Source organism: Crotalus tigris, unplaced genomic scaffold, assembly GCF_016545835.1.
Source record: "Crotalus tigris isolate CLP2741 ecotype Arizona unplaced genomic scaffold, ASM1654583v1 scf7180000019068.10715455, whole genome shotgun sequence".
In the NCBI taxonomy this organism is placed as follows: domain Eukaryota; kingdom Metazoa; phylum Chordata; class Lepidosauria; order Squamata; family Viperidae; genus Crotalus; species Crotalus tigris.
Window position 1 is genome coordinate 9,710,801 of NW_024097358.1, and position 18,206 is coordinate 9,729,006.

At 40.1% G+C, this 18,206-nt stretch overlaps 1 protein-coding gene across 2 annotated transcripts in view; it reads right to left on the minus strand.

The window, feature by feature from the left end:
- Positions 1-18,206, minus strand: part of ACLY (ATP citrate lyase) — an 86,002-nt gene that overhangs the window by 7,472 nt on the left and 60,324 nt on the right. For both annotated transcript variants that reach the window (XM_039358849.1, XM_039358848.1), the window contains 10 exons: positions 11,779-11,920; positions 10,162-10,330; positions 7,827-7,931; positions 6,760-6,956; positions 6,596-6,677; positions 5,461-5,571; positions 4,644-4,771; positions 3,182-3,275; positions 2,090-2,244; positions 412-562 (listed from right to left, as the gene is read on the minus strand). In XM_039358849.1, coding sequence (XP_039214783.1) covers positions 412-562; positions 2,090-2,244; positions 3,182-3,275; positions 4,644-4,771; positions 5,461-5,571; positions 6,596-6,677; positions 6,760-6,956; positions 7,827-7,931; positions 10,162-10,330; positions 11,779-11,920 — 1,334 coding nt within the window. The remainder of the gene's footprint in view (positions 1-411; positions 563-2,089; positions 2,245-3,181; positions 3,276-4,643; positions 4,772-5,460; positions 5,572-6,595; positions 6,678-6,759; positions 6,957-7,826; positions 7,932-10,161; positions 10,331-11,778; positions 11,921-18,206) is intronic.

Consider the following 18,206-nt stretch of genomic DNA (forward strand, 5'->3'; position numbering starts at 1 on the left):
CAACCAATAAACTTGGAAATTCCAACTGCAGTTTCTATTTTATCATCTCTGGTAGGACTATGTTCTTAACTAACTAGTTATTTCTATCTGCTGAATTCACTTATTCTCCTAAGCAAGCTGAAAGGGTCCTCATTTTATATGTAATAACCAGCAGAAACCCAATATTTCAAAAAAAATGTTTCTATAGCTTTCTCTTAAAATATATAATTCTTTGTTATCAGCTTTGTCAACACAGCTCCAGAAGCATCGGATAAATGCTAGCACTGAAGTGATCTCCAGTCAAGGAGCCTCTTCATCAGTCATCCTTCAAAACTGGCACGTTATGAACTATAAGTGAAGACATAAGAGCCCTGGCTACGTACTTCAAATGGTATAATCCTCTAATTTCATCCACCTCTGGGCAATGCTTACAATTGTGAGTAGGCCTGATGTGAGACTGGAGACAAGGTCCTTTCCAGCTCTTGCACAGACAATAGTATTATGGGCTCCTGACACTGCTGGACCATGATCAGCTGTCACCATCAGACACATCTCTATAAACTGGCAGGCATATTTAGGCAACCTGAAGAGACAAAGATTTTATAATGTTCCCTTTCAAACAATTGTTAGTTAGTTAGTGTCAAGAAGTTATTACAAAGACAATTGGTGAACTGTGGCATCATTTTTTAAAAAACAGCATCTACTAGAAATTCAAAGCTTAAGGCAGCCTTCTCCAATTTAATGTCTTCCAGTTGGATTGTTACTGCAAGACCTAGACTTCCCAACCAGCATCTACAGAAAGCCAACTGGGAGCAGGTAACTTAAGAAAGCATTGGTAGTTTCCATATTAGAAGCTGTTCTTCAAGAAATAGCATACTGTGCATCTTAAAAACTATTCAGGAACAGCATAGGCTATTTACTAAAGGAAAGGTTTTTAAAAATGGGTCAGGAATATCTTACTTGAGCCATTGATTCCATTGACAGAGTAGCTCTCACAACTACTCCCAATCTTTTCTGCTTCTGTTAAATCACATTTTGTCTTTTCTAAACTTGCCTAAATTACAGCATATTCGAAGCAAGAGGCTCAGGACACTACCAAGAATACCTACCAGTTGATACAGTGCATACATTTTGATGAAACATTTTCATAAATCAATATTGGAAAAACAGGGAAAGAGGAAAAATGATCCGTTTTATCCTAAACATACTTATTATAATGTAATTGCGCTACAATATATTAATATAGTTAATGTGAAATGTATGTTGTTTTTCTTCTTTTTGAGTAACATTTTCAAATATTAAAATATGTTGTGTAAAAAGGCTTACATATTATCTGTCATGATCTAAACCAGAATTTTTTGGAAGTTTTCCAATTTCAAAGAATTCTTGCCTTCCTCATCCACTATATGCAGGAAAATGTTCCTGCGTTCTGCAGATATTGCTGAAAAGCATCTTTAAGTGGACATTTACATAGTGCAATACATCATTAGAGCTTCCAACATATGGAGCATCCCCAAAACTTTGCAGAATTTGAGACCAGACCTTAGCGTATACCTTTTCTTGTACTTGTATACAATACAGAGAAGGGATAGCAGAGGGCACCAGTCAGAAATCCATCATTATCAATATTGTCATAAGCATAATCATATATCGCAGTAACCTCTGGAAGATAAACAGGTTGCCTATATCTCTAAGCTATATCAGTACTTCTCTTCCATCCATTTTACCCTTTATATGTTTCATACATATTTATATGACTATCCTGTTTTTATTTAGTTGTTTCCATTTTTGTCACCTTGTCCTGACATCCATGGTCAAAAGGGCAACTTTCAGGAATGTTTAAGGAATTTGCTAATATAAGTATCATTTATTTGTCCCATATTTATGTCTAGAAAAGCCTAGACAGCATCTCTCAGACCTGCTTCAGGAATTTAGCTGTCAATCCTCAACAGTTTAGGTGAATATTTCAATGGGAAGTTTATTCCAATTATTTAAAATCTTTGTTTCACAATCAGAATCAGCCCCACCCTGAAAACACCCAAACCTCTCAAAAAAGAAAAGTGAGATAATATTGTGAAGTTTCCCTCAAACCACCAGAAAAACAATTTACCTTCTCTGGAACCACAAAAGACCCAAGACACCACCAATTCCTATCTCTTCCTTGAAGACCTCGGTAATTGGCATGCCTGCATAGATCAGTTCCTGACCTCGCTCATCACAGATGCTGGTCATGAAAGAAGCTGGTTTCCGAATTAAACCAAGCTCCTAAAAATAGGGGGGAAAATTAGAAAAAAATCCCAAACATGGCAGCCCTGTCTTAATTTTCAGAGAGCTGGCAGACTCGTATCAGTTCAGATTCATATCAGGCTTACACAGGTAAATATTCTTCCATAAAAATAATTTATTCTAGTGAAATCTAGTCCCAAATATTTTAGTACTTCAGGTTAAGAAACATATGATGTCCACCTCTCTGATCATCACAGTTCCTAGGATCCAAAGTCAAATGATACTGAGACAGCTACCTCTTTTTGCCTAGAGATAGGGCCAGCCCTGTTTCCAGGGAACATGTAGGATATATTAGACCAGTCCTTTGGATTAATCTTCTAGATAAAAGAAATGCTTTTCCATGGAACAGTGTTGGCTTACTGATGCCCCTACCTATGGTACTTAATGGTAAAATTCGAAGTCAACTTTACTTTGACAATGAAAACATAAGCTTTAATTATATTATTAATTAAATGTTTTCTCTCTCGCTCACACACACTCCATGCTCCACTTGAATGATTCATTTGCAAGAAAATAGTGGACAGAACTAAGCTGATCATCCAATTATAATCAAATATATTAATAAACACTTTTACAAGCTATCATCCACATCAGGCTCTCCAACCTGTAAGCCATGGCCCACTTCTGGGCTGTGGCCTATTTACAAGCAGGCCAAATGAGTGATGGGCTGGTGCGTGCGTGCACACAGCCAACTCATGTGAGCAGCGGGCACCAATGCCAGCACTCACAGCTCCACTTGCGCAAGAGGTGGGCGCTGACTGAAGATGTGTGCATGCACACACCTGCCGTCAAAACAATCCCCAACCTAGAAAGGTTGGGGAACGCTGAGCTACATAGCATGTTTTAAGAATTTCAAGCTCATTCAGCCATTCACCTCTCATGGGTACCTCTTCTAGACTATTAAGAGTAAACCTACCCTTGCCCATGAGTAATCCATTGGCACAGTTGGAGGAGGAACTTCCTGTGCTGGCTCAATTACTCCCTTAGAAACCAGATCCTCATACACTGACCTATTGAAAGGAAAGAAAACAATTTTAATTTGTTACAGATTGACCCAGTGATTAGATACTGGGCTTGTATTATATCTATTTTGAAGATCATCTCCTTATACTCACAGATAGTGATCACTAGAACTCCATAAAACCAATACTCAATTAAGGCTCAATCTACTATTCTCCTATGTATTTATATTTTCCAACAATTACAGCCCAATAGTCCCTAGTTCCACAAATCTCCAAATAAAAAGAGACTTTGCAACTGCTTGGCAGAATTTAATTTCTAACTCAATTAAAATCTATCTTTAGAATAGTATATACAATCCATTTTCATTTTTTAAGCTCTATATTCAAGAAATATGGATATCATATTATGGCATACTTGTATAAGATTTCATCTGGCTTTTTCTTTTTTAGGAGAAGGAATTTCTGTATTTTTAAATCTTTTAAGTCCTTGTGTATGTACTTTTTACTTACATTTACAAGTAAAAAAACAATACATTCCAGTTTTTTTTTTTGTAGCTCAGAAACTTTAAAATGTGTAAACTTGCATGCTAGCTAGGAAATTCTGCTAGTTGAAGTCCACATATCTTAAAATTGCTGAAAATACCATTTTATGTGGTTTCAATTTCCTTTTCTTTATGTACACTTGATAAAATGTTCAATAAAATATCTTTGACTTTATACACCAAATAAGTTCCACTAGAACAAAATCAGTTGCATGCTACCGCTTATCCTTCAGTGTAACTTAATTAAAGAAATCAGGTTGTGGAAATAGCTATAGGAAGGATACAGCAAAGGATTTATGAAACAATCTAAAAGTTATATTAAGTCAAGGGACTTTGACAATTTTATGCTGCTAGCAAAGTCTTGCAAATTTTGATTGACGAAGGCAGAAAGTGTGTTAGTGCTTCAAATGAAAATAGGGGATGCATTGTAAAACCTAGTACTCCATTAGTGTAATTCATCTTTTTACTAAGCAATGTTTTTTTTAAACCAGGATTTATTTTGAATGGTTTCACCCAAAATCTTATTCCAAGCATAAAGTTGTATAACTTCATGCAATATGTATTGTTACTACATGAGAGATTTCTATTTACCTTGCTTTACCCATTGATAAAGTATATTCCAGACTTTGCAATAGACAAAGCAATTCTTACGGTAATTATAACATGTAGCCTGATTCACGTATCTGTTTGCTGATGTTTGCTCAGACACAATAATAGTAAAGAATGCCATTTATAATTCTGAGAGCAATCCATCCTGTAATCCAACAAAGGATGAGTGACTCTATTCTGAAGACCCTGAGTAAACCTATAATACTATTTCTCAGACTGTTCAGGAAGCCCAAAAGATATTGATTATTGACATAATGTCACTTACTGGATTACATCACCCAGCTCATCAAAGCTTTGGGGTACAAAGACACCCACTTCTTTTAATGCTTTATTCTTGGCTACAGCAGTTTCAGATGCCTGATTGGCACATGCTCCAGCATGGCCAAATTGTACCTGTTATCAAAAAAGACATATAAAACATAAAATACTAAACAGAATAATGATAAAAAGAATGTATAATAAAACAAAAGTAAATCTAGCTATAAATAGTAAAAACAATGTAGCCTACAATCAGAATAAGACTTAAAGCATATAGAATAATAACTAAAAACACTAAAATTACATCTAAATGCATGATGGAATAATCTTTATTTGGTAGCAAAAAAACCCATAATGAGCGTCTATGTGGCACAAAATGAGCATCTATGGGGAAGGAATTCCACATATGGGATAATCCTCTCCCCTTTGAAAAAAAGTTCTTGTGGACATTTGTCTTATCTCATTTGGCAGAAACACCTGGTCTCAGATGAAAATCTTATTGATCAGGTGGACCTATAATTACAGTATGCAAAATTATTAACTCATACATGTTTTATACCTTTTAAAAGAATTAAAGCAATGCGCATTGAATATGGACGATGATAGTGTAGAAGATACAAAGACTGGTTGATTATCAAAGGGGCAGAGAGATGGTTCTTAGATTTTTCACAGGTTGTGGAATAACATCAAGTCTCATTTTATTAAAAAATAACAAGTGATCATTAGCAACAAAACTAGTGAAGACTTGGATGGCCTTCATCTTTAATTAAGATAGACTGATTCTGCCAATGATTCAATGATTTCCTCTTTACTATATATATTACCTCCGAAGAGAACATAGTAGCACATGTTCCAATGCACCAGCACACAACAGGTTTAGTGATCCGGCCTTCTTTAACACCCTTACAGATTTTGTACTCTTCTTTTCCTCCAATCTAAAAAAATTGAAACAAAATTGAAGCCAAATATATTAATGCAGTACATATATGCTGTTCTTTAAAACAAGGCACAATATGGACTTCACCAAACCAGCCTTAAGTTTAATTTAATTCTATTAAACAAGAGCATTAGATGAAGAGAAGTGTTAACATAGGTCTCCTGCTTACATGGAGTGAAATATGAATCTGAGTAAAACAGTAGTAATAATAATAAATCAAGATCAAGATATTTTAAGACTTTATGCTGATATTAAATTAAGCCAGGTGGCAGGTAAAATAAGAATATGTTTATATCAAAATTAAGGTAATCCTGTGATGGAGAGCTGCTAGACATAAAAAAATCAAAGCTCTGTTTCAGCTGTAGCTATAGAATCATTCAACAATGTTGTGCTATTAGGTAATATTGGCAAGCTTATTCTAGATGACTTATTTATGTTTCCACAGCATATATAAGGATATAAAATAAGTTGCCCTCCTGATGCTGCTGACTACCCTTCCCAAGAAGCCTAGCCAACGTGGCTAGTAATAAGAGAGAGAGGCTTTCCGATCCTTGGCTTTATGACACTGGCTGCAGAAGACAACAATGCTGTGTATTTTTGTTCTCATCTACTCTTGCTTTTTCAAAAAATGTTCTATGAAGTCAATGAAAAGATCCAATTTCATAAATGTATACGTGTGTATGTATAATTGTATAATTTTTATTAAAACAAGATAAAAGAATAATATAAAAAGAAAAAAGAATAAGAAATTAAAGAAAAAACAAAAAGTGCAAGATAAGAAAAAAATTTTAAAAAAAAAGAAAAGAAAAAATACAAAGTAGTAATTTCTGATATTCTTCACAGCAGTTATAAATACAAATATATTTAAGCTCTTTTCATAAAGTTACAATATATTACTATCTATAATTTATTTGTCTAATCATCCAAAAAAAAAATCACGTTCATTTTTACACAAAGAGTTCATTACAGGAAAAGATCCAATTTCCAAATTACGCTCAAGTTAGAAATTAAAAGATACTTACTTCCCCTAACACTACAATCATCTTCACCCCTGGAGTATCCTGGTAACGCAGTACATGATCCATGAAGGTAGAACCAGGATATCTGGGCAGAAGGGAACATTTTTTTTAAAGTATTTTAAAAGACAAAAATAGGCAAAATAAACATTTGTAACTACTTCTCTTACCTATCTCCACCAATGGCTACACCTTCAAAGACTCCATCTGTGGTCCTGGAGATAATGTTGTTGAGCTCATTGGACATCCCTCCTGAGCGGGAGACGTAAGCTACGCTACCAGGGCGGTACAGCTTGGATGCCAGAATGTTATCCAGCATTCCTCCTGTGTTTCCAATCTTAAAGCAGCCGGGTTTAATCCCACCAACCTATGAACAGAAATAAAGAGCTGAAATATCAAGATCTCTTAATTCAAACAATTAATTTCTAAGTCAGGTCCAGCTCAGGACAACTCACGTAGACCGTCTCTCATTTACCCCCCCCCCCATTATCTAGTTTTCCCAGCTCGTTTCCTGCCTAAACTGGGGCTAGAATTGATCGCCTCCTAATTTCTACCTAGTGCTTTATCCATTACACCAAATTGGCTCTCATCTTTACCTATAGTCCATTACATTTTACATGAAGCAAAATGAAAAAAAACAGGCATTCTTTGCCCATAATTTTTAAAGTTGTCATAATCAAACACCCCCTCCCCCAGTACTAAGATTTGGACATTTCATCATAGAATGGAACACTTTACATTTATCAAAATTTAGACAATATTTTAAAAATGTTTCCCTGCCTTGATGAATCTAAGAAATAATGAAGTAATAATGAGGCAGATCTTTACTCTGGGATTGTCAATGCACGCAGAATCTTTGGGCCACAGAGATGATAACACCTTATATTAAATATGACCTGTAGCACAATATGAAGTTTTGTGCTAAAACCTTGGCAAAAATACATAAAACCAAATGCCTAGGGTCTAGTTTTCAGTTCAGCCATGCCAAGAGAAGGAAGAGATTGGAAATTTCCATGGATTCTGAAGGTTAAATACTTCGAAGTGCTGATTAATTAGTGATTCACTATCCCCAGTAAGATGCATTTATACAAATTAATCAAGGTTTTCTGACAATTTTCCTCTTTAGAGCTCTACAAGTTCTAAACTGTAACCTGCTGGCACAGTTGGAATACATTTAGTGTGCAGCAAGATGTTCTCAGTCTGTAAAAAAGCCAAAAGAAAATAAAACTAATCTCACCGTTGCTGGTCCAATAATTGTGACTCCTTTCCCATCTGCTATTTTGATCAACCTGCGAGTCAGGGCCTCAGGAATCCCTTCTGCAATGATGGCCACTGTACGGATCTGAGGCCCAAGAAGAAAGTAGCATCAATATTGATTTCTGAGAGTTTTTTTTTCTATTGCTCATGAGAAATGGAGATTCAGAAAATGATTCTAGTAATATATTTTTCTCCACTTGATTTTAAGATTGGGACACAATGACAAGGAATGAAAATTCATGATTCAGCCAAAATGATTTTTTAAATCATGCACACTGTGGAAACTGGGGATGGAAGAGGATAAGTTTATAGGTTCTTCTTAAACACCATGTATGTATTCCAGATGTATTCCAATAAAGATGATTAGGGGACTGGAGGCTAAAACATATGAGGAACGGTTGCTGGAATTGGGTATGTCTAGTCTAATGAAGAGAAGGATGAGGGGTGACATGATAGCAGTGTTCCAATATCTCAGGGGCTCCCACAAAGAGGGAGTCAGACTATTCTCCAAAGCATGTGAAGGCAGGACAAGAAGTAATGGATGGAAACTAACCAAGGAGAGAAGCAACCTAGAATTAAGGAGAAATTTTTTGACTGTTAGAACAATTAATGAGTGGAACAACCAGCCTCCAGAAGCGGTGAATTCTCCAACACTGGAAGTTTTTAAGAAGAAACTGGACAGCCATTTGTCTGAAATGGTATAGTGTTTTCTGCCTGAACAAGGGGTTGGACTAGATGACCTCCAAGGTCCCTTCCAACTACTACTACTACTATTACTACTACTACTACTACTACTTCTTCTTATTATTATTATTATTATCATATATGAATTTTGAGTAAGTGATTTGATAATTAACAACTCTTTTAGCTTCCTTCCTTCCTTTCTTCCCTCCTGCATCTCAATGAAGTGGATAATATTTGTAGCTCAGGGTTGAAATGAGCTTGCTTGTTTTTTTGCAGCATTGATGATGCTACCTAGTTAGAGTAATGAAACGTCTGCACGAAAATAAGCAAGTTCAGAGAACACCAAGGACCTCTGATATGTATGTATGGTATGTATATATCAGATCTCCATTCCCATCTTCTTTGGTTAAGCTTAATGATAACTCAAAGTTATGTCTAAACACAGTTTGATTTCAGGCTTTCTAATCTGCAGCCTAACTATGGCTAAATAGTCTTATGATTATTATACCTTGATTAACCTTCACTAATAAACAATGGCACGCAATATATGACAAAAACATGGCTCTACAACTCTTTTTTTTCTTCAAATAAATATTTCCTTCAAAAAAAGTTTGAACAATTTTAGTGCTCCAGTTGCAAAATCAGCACCAGTTTTTAAAAAAGTATAATTGATAAAAAAAATAGTTGTCTCCAATAGATTCAGTAAACTCATCAAACTAAAATGGCCCCAGATTTGTTGATATCCAAATATTTCCCCATTATCTGATATTGATGTCACACTTCTTACAGTCACTGAGAGCTGTAAAATAAGTATAGGCTGTAAAATTTGGGTATAATTAGCACACAAACCTATGAGAGGCTCCAAATACCCTGATTTCATATTGTTTTCTGTGATGTCTCAGTCAGACCACTTCTGTATATTTCATGCTAAAAACATGCTTCTGTTTTTTTCAATAGAAGTCCTGATTTTCTCAAATTAAACAGGATTTCACTACCACATTCTCTGTTCCTTTAACATAGAAGCATACGTACAGCTCCATGGAAACACTGGCAAATAACTCACATGGCTACTTGAAAAAAACTTCAAATTTTTACTAATTTTAGACTGTCATAAATTGTACTAAAACTTGATGTTTTTGCTTTGTTATTAAAATACAGAAGAGAGTTCCTAGAGTGTAGACTTTGAAACTTTTATTTGCCACTATTTAATAGTTTTAGCACTTAAATAACCAATTTGTTGTAATACTATTTCTAGTACATTTTTAAAAAGCAACCAGTACTTAACACACAGTATTTTAGTAATTCTTTCAGTATTATGTAAGATAGACTAAACGTTATATCTAAACGTATTTGAAATTGCGAATCCAAAGTGTTTTATTACCCTATTGTCTCCTGAACAGCATGAAGAGAGCAAAGGGCTTCAGGTAAATATGTTATAGAGACATACATATATCCTATCCAACCAATGAAGAACTTAGGGCCCAGAGGGTTGTCCACTCATAGTTTAATTTAAGGATGGGCAGCACAACACACTGCCTCATCATCTTAGCAAAAATCATCTCTGATAATAAAGAGGTGTTTATAACTAAATAACTCATGAGGATTACTTTCATAGAAATCCTTGCACGTACCTGAGGATAATTCATAGTCTCTATGGTGCTATCATATGCTGAACGGAGAGAGGCAAAGTTGATCAGCACATCCACTTCTGGGTGTTTCTTCATGGCGTCTACCATATTCTTGAATACAGGAATGAGTATCTCTTTGTGACCCCAGTAAAATTTTTGTCTGTGGTCACCTCTGTCCAAAATAATAAGTATATGCCAATATTAATGTCTTGGCTAGAGACATACACAGTGCCTCATTTATTAGTACAGCCATGGGGCTGTACTGCAGTACATTAACCTAAATCAACTGCCTCACTTTTGGTGGAGCAACAGATAGATGGAAATTTATCCTCAACCCTGCTTTAAGCCTACTTATTGAAAACAGTTTATCTCCCAGAACTGTTATCTAAATTAGGCAATAATTATTTTTTTCAGTATTTATTCTGAATATTGACTGGATGACAGTATATCATCATAGTATACTAATAATTAATAATAATCATCAAGAATTATAGCTTACATCAAGAATTATAGCAACCAGAGAGGTGCCAGAAATTTAACGTAATTGTTTTGCAAATCTTTTTCGTTTACAGATAGTATTGATAATTGATGCTGCTGGTGACTTTAATTCACTCTTGGATCCAGTAATGGATCAGAGTACTTAAAAAATGTTTTGAAAATTTGAGAGACTCTATATAAACATATAGGAATTTAAATAGTTGGCATATGAAAATTTATATTAAATTTATGATTAATCTAGTGAAAAAGAGTTGTTGGTTCAATCACAATTGTAACTGTAATGGTAATAATAGTAGCTTTGGGGGAGAAAATTCTAATTAAAGTACTGCACTTAAGAAAGCTGTTACAGAAGCTAAATGAACCACGCATTCTTAACAACATTTTTTTAATTACATAATGATATTTGAATAATATACAAGAAATTCCAAATAAAGAACTAGATTATCCTTCATTATAACATTTTAAGGTTTTAATGAGGGCAGACGAGTTGTAATTATAAATCTGTTAGTCCCATTAAAAAGTTGTTTTTTATATTTACTGGATTCTCCAATGAGTATATGTAAAAAATTGAATACTATCCTTCCTAGGTTGGAGGTAGACTACATTTGAAGATATTTTTGTATACGTTTTGTTGCGCCCCTTGTTAGTTCCTGTCTGGTTAGACTTTTTTTACTATGGTGGTCTGAGTTCTTGGAAGGAAAATGCAGTTTATAGATGTTAATGTGTGCTTAAATTATAGCTCCCAAATCTGGAACTTCTCTATTTTGAGGAGCTTTGTATGTATAATGCTTGGACTGTTTCTAAAAGGGTAATTATGTTTAGACATGTGAACACCAGATTTGAAGGGGAGTTTAGTTACATTTGTCAACTCTTAGCTTTTGAATGGTTTCTTATTGATGAAAAGATACTACATTTCTGTGTGGTCAAGAGTCAATTTTTATTTAAAAATTGAGGTGCAGTTATAATTACTACTCTTGTATCATAAATGATATTTTGATTCCCCCCTTTTTCTTCTATTTTTATTTTCATGTCACAGTCTTGTGTATATTTTATGACAGTTTGCATAATCTAATTGAGCAGAAAGAAGCAAGGTAGCCTGAGAGGAGCATGTGATGAACCTACGTGAATGGATAAACCATGGCAGCCACTGAAGGCTCATCCCTTGAGCAGACGTAATCAAAATCCAGCATGCCTTGCACAGCCCGAGTCTGCATTCCCCACACAATTGCCTTTGTGTGACAACTGAACAAAGTTGTAGCTTTGCCTGCAAACAGAAAAAGAATAGATGATTATAAGGTGGCAATATATGGCCAAAAATAAGACTGGTCAGTCACTTCTCTCTGCATTAAAGGGAATGAGCCAGCATACCAGCCATTCATATGAAGCAAAGCACTTGAAATGAAGCAGCCACATAGCTTTTTGTTTCATATCATCTACAAACCTATAGGTAAATTTATCATTCTTGGCACTATAACAGGGCTTAAATAATAAGAGATGTTGGGATGAGCGAATAGGAGAGGCAGCTTTTCATGCAAACAAGAGCATATCTATATACTATTAAAACTTTCCTTGTGTTTAGTTGTTTACCTCAAGTTAGCCCAAAGGATTGTAGTACACATCATAATTGTTCACTCTGTTAACTTAAATAATTGTGTAAAAAATCCAGGACCTATTGCTCCTGTGGAATTGAAATTTCCATGATGTTCAGCCAGTTTTATTTGCAAAGTTGTGACCATTGCAGCCTCCCTCTAATCATATGGCCATGATTTCTGATATTTTCTGTCAGCTACCCACAAATAAAGCCCTGCATTAGATGAAGAGTACCACCAGTGGTATTTTGGCACCTGGCAGATGGTATGCGACCCTCCTAGACAAGTGTAGCAGGGGAGGGGAATGAGTTGAAGTGACAAAAGCCTGAGGGAGAGGGAAAAAAGTGAGGGGGCGAAGGGAAAAAGAAAAGGCATGACTTCCGACTTCCTCTGTTGCAGTAAAAGGAAGCATTAACACGAACCTCAACTTTTTACTTTTCCACAATATTATAAACTGGTTATTTCTATAACAACAAATGAATCTAATCAGTAACACCCAAAATCCTCCCCCATTTTTTTTAGTCATCAAGTTTTTGACACCTTGCTAAGCACTGGTAGTACTCAAATATTGTCATGCCCTAAATCTGTGAAAAGGTTGCAAAGTCCTGATTTAACGTATACCATAAAATAGCAATAGCACTTAGACTTATATATCGCTTCATAGTGCTTTACAGCACTCTCTAAGGCTGAGTGGTTTACAGAGTCAGCATATTGTCCTCAACAATCTGGGTCCTCATTTTACCAACCTCTGAATGCTGAGTCAACCTTGAGCCCTTCAGGATCGAATTCCAGACAATGGGCAGAATTAGCCTGCAATACTGCATTCTAACCACCGTGCCACCAAAAATAATGAATTACTTTCCAAAGGTTGATATTTTCCAAACTCTAAAGTATTCCACCAGTTTATCATCAGAAAACTACCGTATTTTCCGGCGTATAAGACGACTTTCTAAAGCAGTGGTTCTCAACCTTTTTAATGCCGCGACCCCCAACCGGTCATAAGTCGAGGACTACTCAACCGGTCGTAAGTCAAGGACTACTCAACTGGTGCAGCACCATTTGCAGAATGGGACTTTTGGCTGGCTCAGCAGGGCAGAGACAGCCTGGACAATTCCTATTGGCTTTTGAAAGCCAATAGAATTAGACTCTATTCAAGAGAGTCTATTCTATTGGCTTTCAAAAGCCAATAGAATAAAAGTGATAGCACAGCTAAGGAAAAGGGGAAAAAAATGGCGGACTGCGTTGTTTGGTGACCCCGTGAAATGGTCATTCGACCCCAAATGGGGTCTCAACCCACAGGTTGAGAACCACTGTTCTAAAGCATGGAAATCGGCGCCAAAGTCAGGGGTCGTCTTATACGCCGAATCATCTTATACGCCTGAAATGGGGCGTTGACTTACCTGAACGCCTTTTCTCAGCACGGAGATGGATAATCCACGCAGTGGGTTGAGACTGTATTCCTGGCCAATCAGATCAGTCAGCCAAAGTTGCCACGCCCATCCTGGACTATGATTCTCCAGTCTTGACACGAGCGCAGCCATTGACTGACAGTAAGACGTTTTGGCTCCACTAAATATACCCTATTATCCTAGTCTATAAGGGTGGGTGTGGATTATCCATCTCCGTGCTGAGAAAAGGCGTTCAGGTAAGTCAACGCCCCTTCTACAGCACTGGAGATGGATAATCCACGCAGTGGGACATACCAAAGCCTATTGTCCCTTGGGTTGGGGAATAGACTGGTCCCGTGTGTAACTTTGGTCTAGAACCTGCTGGAGAACCCTCCTACCGAAGGAGGCCTCTGCAGAGGAGTACTTGTTGATTTTGTAATGGCGAATGAATGGAGAGGGAGAGGCCCAAGTGGCTGCCCTGCATACCTCTTCAATAGAAGCCTGCCTGGCCCATGCTGCTGAGGTGGCAGCACTCCTTGTGGAGTGGGCCGTGATATGCTTGGGGACTTGCAAGGACTCCACCTGGTATGCCCCAGTGATGCATGCCCTAATCCACCTACCGATGGTAGAGGACGAGACCTTCCGGCCCCTAGTAGCGGGGTGGAAGGATATGAAAAGCGCTTCCGAGCGTCGGAATTCCGCTGTGCGCGAAATGTAATGTCTTAGTGCCCTTCGTACGTCCAAGGTGTGCCATTGTTGCTCCAGGGGATGAGCTGGGTTTGGACAGAAGTCTGGTAGGACTATTTCCTGTGATCTGTGAAAAAAGGAGTTGACCTTTGGAATGAATGAAGGGTCTATTCTTAGGACTACCTTGTCCCTGTGAAAATGACACAGGTCCTTCCTCGTTGAGAGAGAAGCTAACTCGGATATCCGTCGAGCTGACGTGATAGCTACTAAGAATGCTACCTTATGGGTCAGGTAGCGAATGTCACATGTTTTGAGTGGTTCGAAGGGCGCTCTGGTAAGAGCTTGTAGTACTCGTGGTAGTTCCCACGATGGATACCTGTGCACGGTTGGCGGTCTGATGTTCGCAGCCCCCTTGAGGAAGGATCGTATTAAGGGATGCTTGCCCAAGGATTCACCGGGGCTGGCAGAAAGTATAGTTGAGAGGGCGGCGATTTGCCTGTGCAGCGTGTTTGGCGAGAGGTCCCTCTCTAGGCCATCTAGTAAAAATTCTAGGATCTTGGAAACTGTGATCCCTTCGAGTAACAATTCCTGTTTAGAGCACCATGATTGGAAGCTTCTCCACGTGGCCTCGTAGATACGGTTCGTGGAGGGGCGCCTTGATGCCTGTATGACCCTAATTACACCCTGTGAGCAAGCCCCCTTGGCTAAAATTGACCGTTCAAGAGCCAGACGGCTAGTTGTAGCCATTGTGGCTCTGGGTGGGAGATCTCCCCCTGCTTGAGGGAGATCCTCTCCGGAGGAATCCGCCATGGATTCGTGCGGGAGAGACTCCTCAAGTCTGCGAACCAAGGTCTCCTTGGCCAATAAGGGGCCACAAGGATTATCTCGGCCCTTTCCCGCAGAATCTTGCGTACTACCGCCGGAAGGAGAGGTAAGGGTGGAAACGCGTACAGGAGCCCCCTTGGCCATGGGCTCCGTAACGCGTCCGTCTGCTCTGCTCCCCTGGATGGGAATCGGGAGAAGAAGCGAGTTAGGTGGGCATTGGAAGGAGAGGCAAAAAGGTCCACCTGGGGAAGCCCGAAGCAGTGACAGATCTCCCTGAAGATCCTCGGGTGTAGTTGCCACTCCGAGTGATCTATTGTTGATCTGCTCAACAGATCTGCTTGGATGTTTGCCTCCCCTGATATGTGGTCGGCCTTTATGGAGGCCAGATTTTGTTCCGCCCAGGCCCCCAGTAGGAGGGCCTCGGCCAAGAGCGAGCGAGAGTGTGTGTCCCCGACGGTTTATGTGGGCCTTGGCTGTCACGTTGTCCGTCAGGACCAGTACATGTCTGCCTTTTATGCTGCTGTGAAAATGCCTTAACGCTAGGTGAATAGCCCGCAGCTCGAGCCAGTTTATGTTGTGTCAGAGATCCCTGTGTCCACTTGGTCCCCAAGTGGCCTCCCCAGCCGAATAAGCTCGCATCTGTTGTGATTACTACTCTGTCTGGTTCCCTGAAGGGGGACCCCCTGAGGAGAGCTGGAGATAGCCACCACCTGAGGGAGTGTCGTACTCTCAGAGGTATGCCTACCCTCTTCTGGGATGCACTGATTTGCTGTCTCTGAAACGGGAGCATGAACCACTGCAGTTCTCTTGAGTGCAGCCTTGCCCAAGGAACTATTGCTATGGTCGATATCATCTTCCCTAGCAGCTGGGAGAGGCAGACCAGCGTCACTGACTGACCGCGGCTTACCTGTTTTACGGCTTTCTTTATGCTGCTGAGGCGTTCCTGTGATAGGTACACCTTGCACTCCTTTGTGTCTATGACCGCTCCCAGATGGAGTATTCTCGTAGTTGGTGTTAGATGGCTCTTTGGAAAGTTCACCGAGAAGCCGTGGTCCTGCAGCAGTTTTATCACTAACTTTAGGTCCGCCTGAGACTGCTGGGCGGACGATGACTGGATTAGAATATCGTCCAGGTAGCACTGGACTCTAACTGGTACGTTTCTTAGGTGTGCTGCCAGAACCGCCAGAATCTTGGTGAACACCCTGGGCGCTGATGACAGGCCGAATGGAAGTGCCCTGTATTGAAAATGGTGCCCCCTGTAGGCAAACCGTAAAAAACGGCGGTGAGCCAAAGAGATAGGGATGTGCAAGTATGCCTCCGTGAGGTCGATCGATGCCAGAAAATCCCCTTTCCTTACGCTTCCAAGGATGGAGCGTAGTGTCTGCATTTTGAATTTGCGGTATTTTATGTAGAAATTTAGCCTTTTTAAATCCAGAACGGCTCTCCAACCCCCCGAGGATTTTGGGACCACGAAGAGGATAGAATAAAACCCCTGGTCTCTCTGGTTCATAGGCACCGGCTCTATGGCCCGTATGTTTAGAAGGTGCTGAATGGCCTCGTTCATGAGCCTTCTCTTTGTTGGGTTTGTGGGACAGGGGCACAGGCAGAAGCGGTTCGGGGGCTTTGAGAGAAATTCTAGAGATAGACCATGACGTATGGTGTTCCTGACCCATATGTCCGTGGTGGTCTCTTCCCACTGGGGAGCAAACCCTGCTAGTCTGCCCCCTATGGGAAGGTCTGGATGGGAGTCATCTGGTACGGCGGAAGGGGCGGTTGTTCCCCCGAAAGGGCCGTCTTCCCTGTGTTTGCCTATGTCTTGTGTTCTGTCTGTCCCCCTGTCTTTCCCTATCCTGTCTAGCTTGGAAGGGTTGGGAATTTTGAAAGTAGTTGACCCTGGCTTCCGTACGAAAGGATTGTTTCCTTCCCCAGGAGCCGGGTCTCTTGTCCTGCCTTTTAAGCATGTGTTTAAGGACCTTGCGCTTGTCCTTGTTCTCTGTCAGGTATGGCGTTAGTGCCTCACCAAACAGCTTTGCCCCTTGGTACGGAGCCGAAGCCAATTTTCACTTGGATTTGGTATCCGCCTGCCAGTTCTTTAGCCAGAGGATGCGCTTGCTCGTGTTGTTTGCCGCCATTGCCTTGGCTGAAAACCTGGTCGCTAAAAGTGTCGCGTCCGACGCATATTCCGTGGCTGCTACCATTTTGCTGAGTTCCTGGTGAGTGCGTATATCCTCCATGGGAACCTGGCCCTGTAACTCACGGAGCCAACAAAGTGTGGCTCTGGTGAAAAAGGACGCGGAGGTAGACGCCCTGGTAGCCCAAGCTATTGCCTGGTGCGTTCTCCTGTAGTTGGACTCACTCTTTCGGTCCTCGGCTTTAAGAGCCTCAGCAAAATCTCCTGATATGGCCGTGTCCGATATCAGGGGACCTATGGGTTCGTCCACCACCGGCACCTCCAATGTTCCCTCTAGCTCCCTTGCTACGTTAAATAGCTTCCTCTCCGCATTGCTAGGAAGCGGTAGGGAGGTTGGCGCTGCCCACTGTTTCCTTATTGTGTTTAGGAACATGGTCGGGCATGGTATGCGGTGTTGAGTGGTTACCTTTTCGGCGAACGTCGGCTCAGCCTCCGTGTCAACTGTGACAGGCTCCGCTGGTGTCCCATGCCCCAGATGGGCTGTGGCCTCAGCCTTGCGCAGAATGGTAACAAAAAGAGAAGGGTTAAACAGGCCGCTGAAGGACGGCCCTTGAGGTGAGGTGTCCTCCTCTTCCTCAGACATTTGAATCCCTTGTGACGTACCTGGCTGGTCCAGGTAAGCTTCCTCGGAGACTGACGAGTCTGAGAAGGAGGAGAGGTCCTGATGGTCCTCCGTTTCCTCCCGATGCCTCGTTCTAAGTCCTAGAGGCTTGGCTTTGGAAGTTTGAGCCCTGGCCTCAAATGCACGGTCCACTGCCTGTGCTATTAGGGTAGCTAGCAGATCCCCCGTCAATGCAGGAGGAGTAACCATTGCCTGCGACCCTGCAGGTGCTGTGGTTAGCATGGTCCTCGGGGTTTCCTGTAACCTCC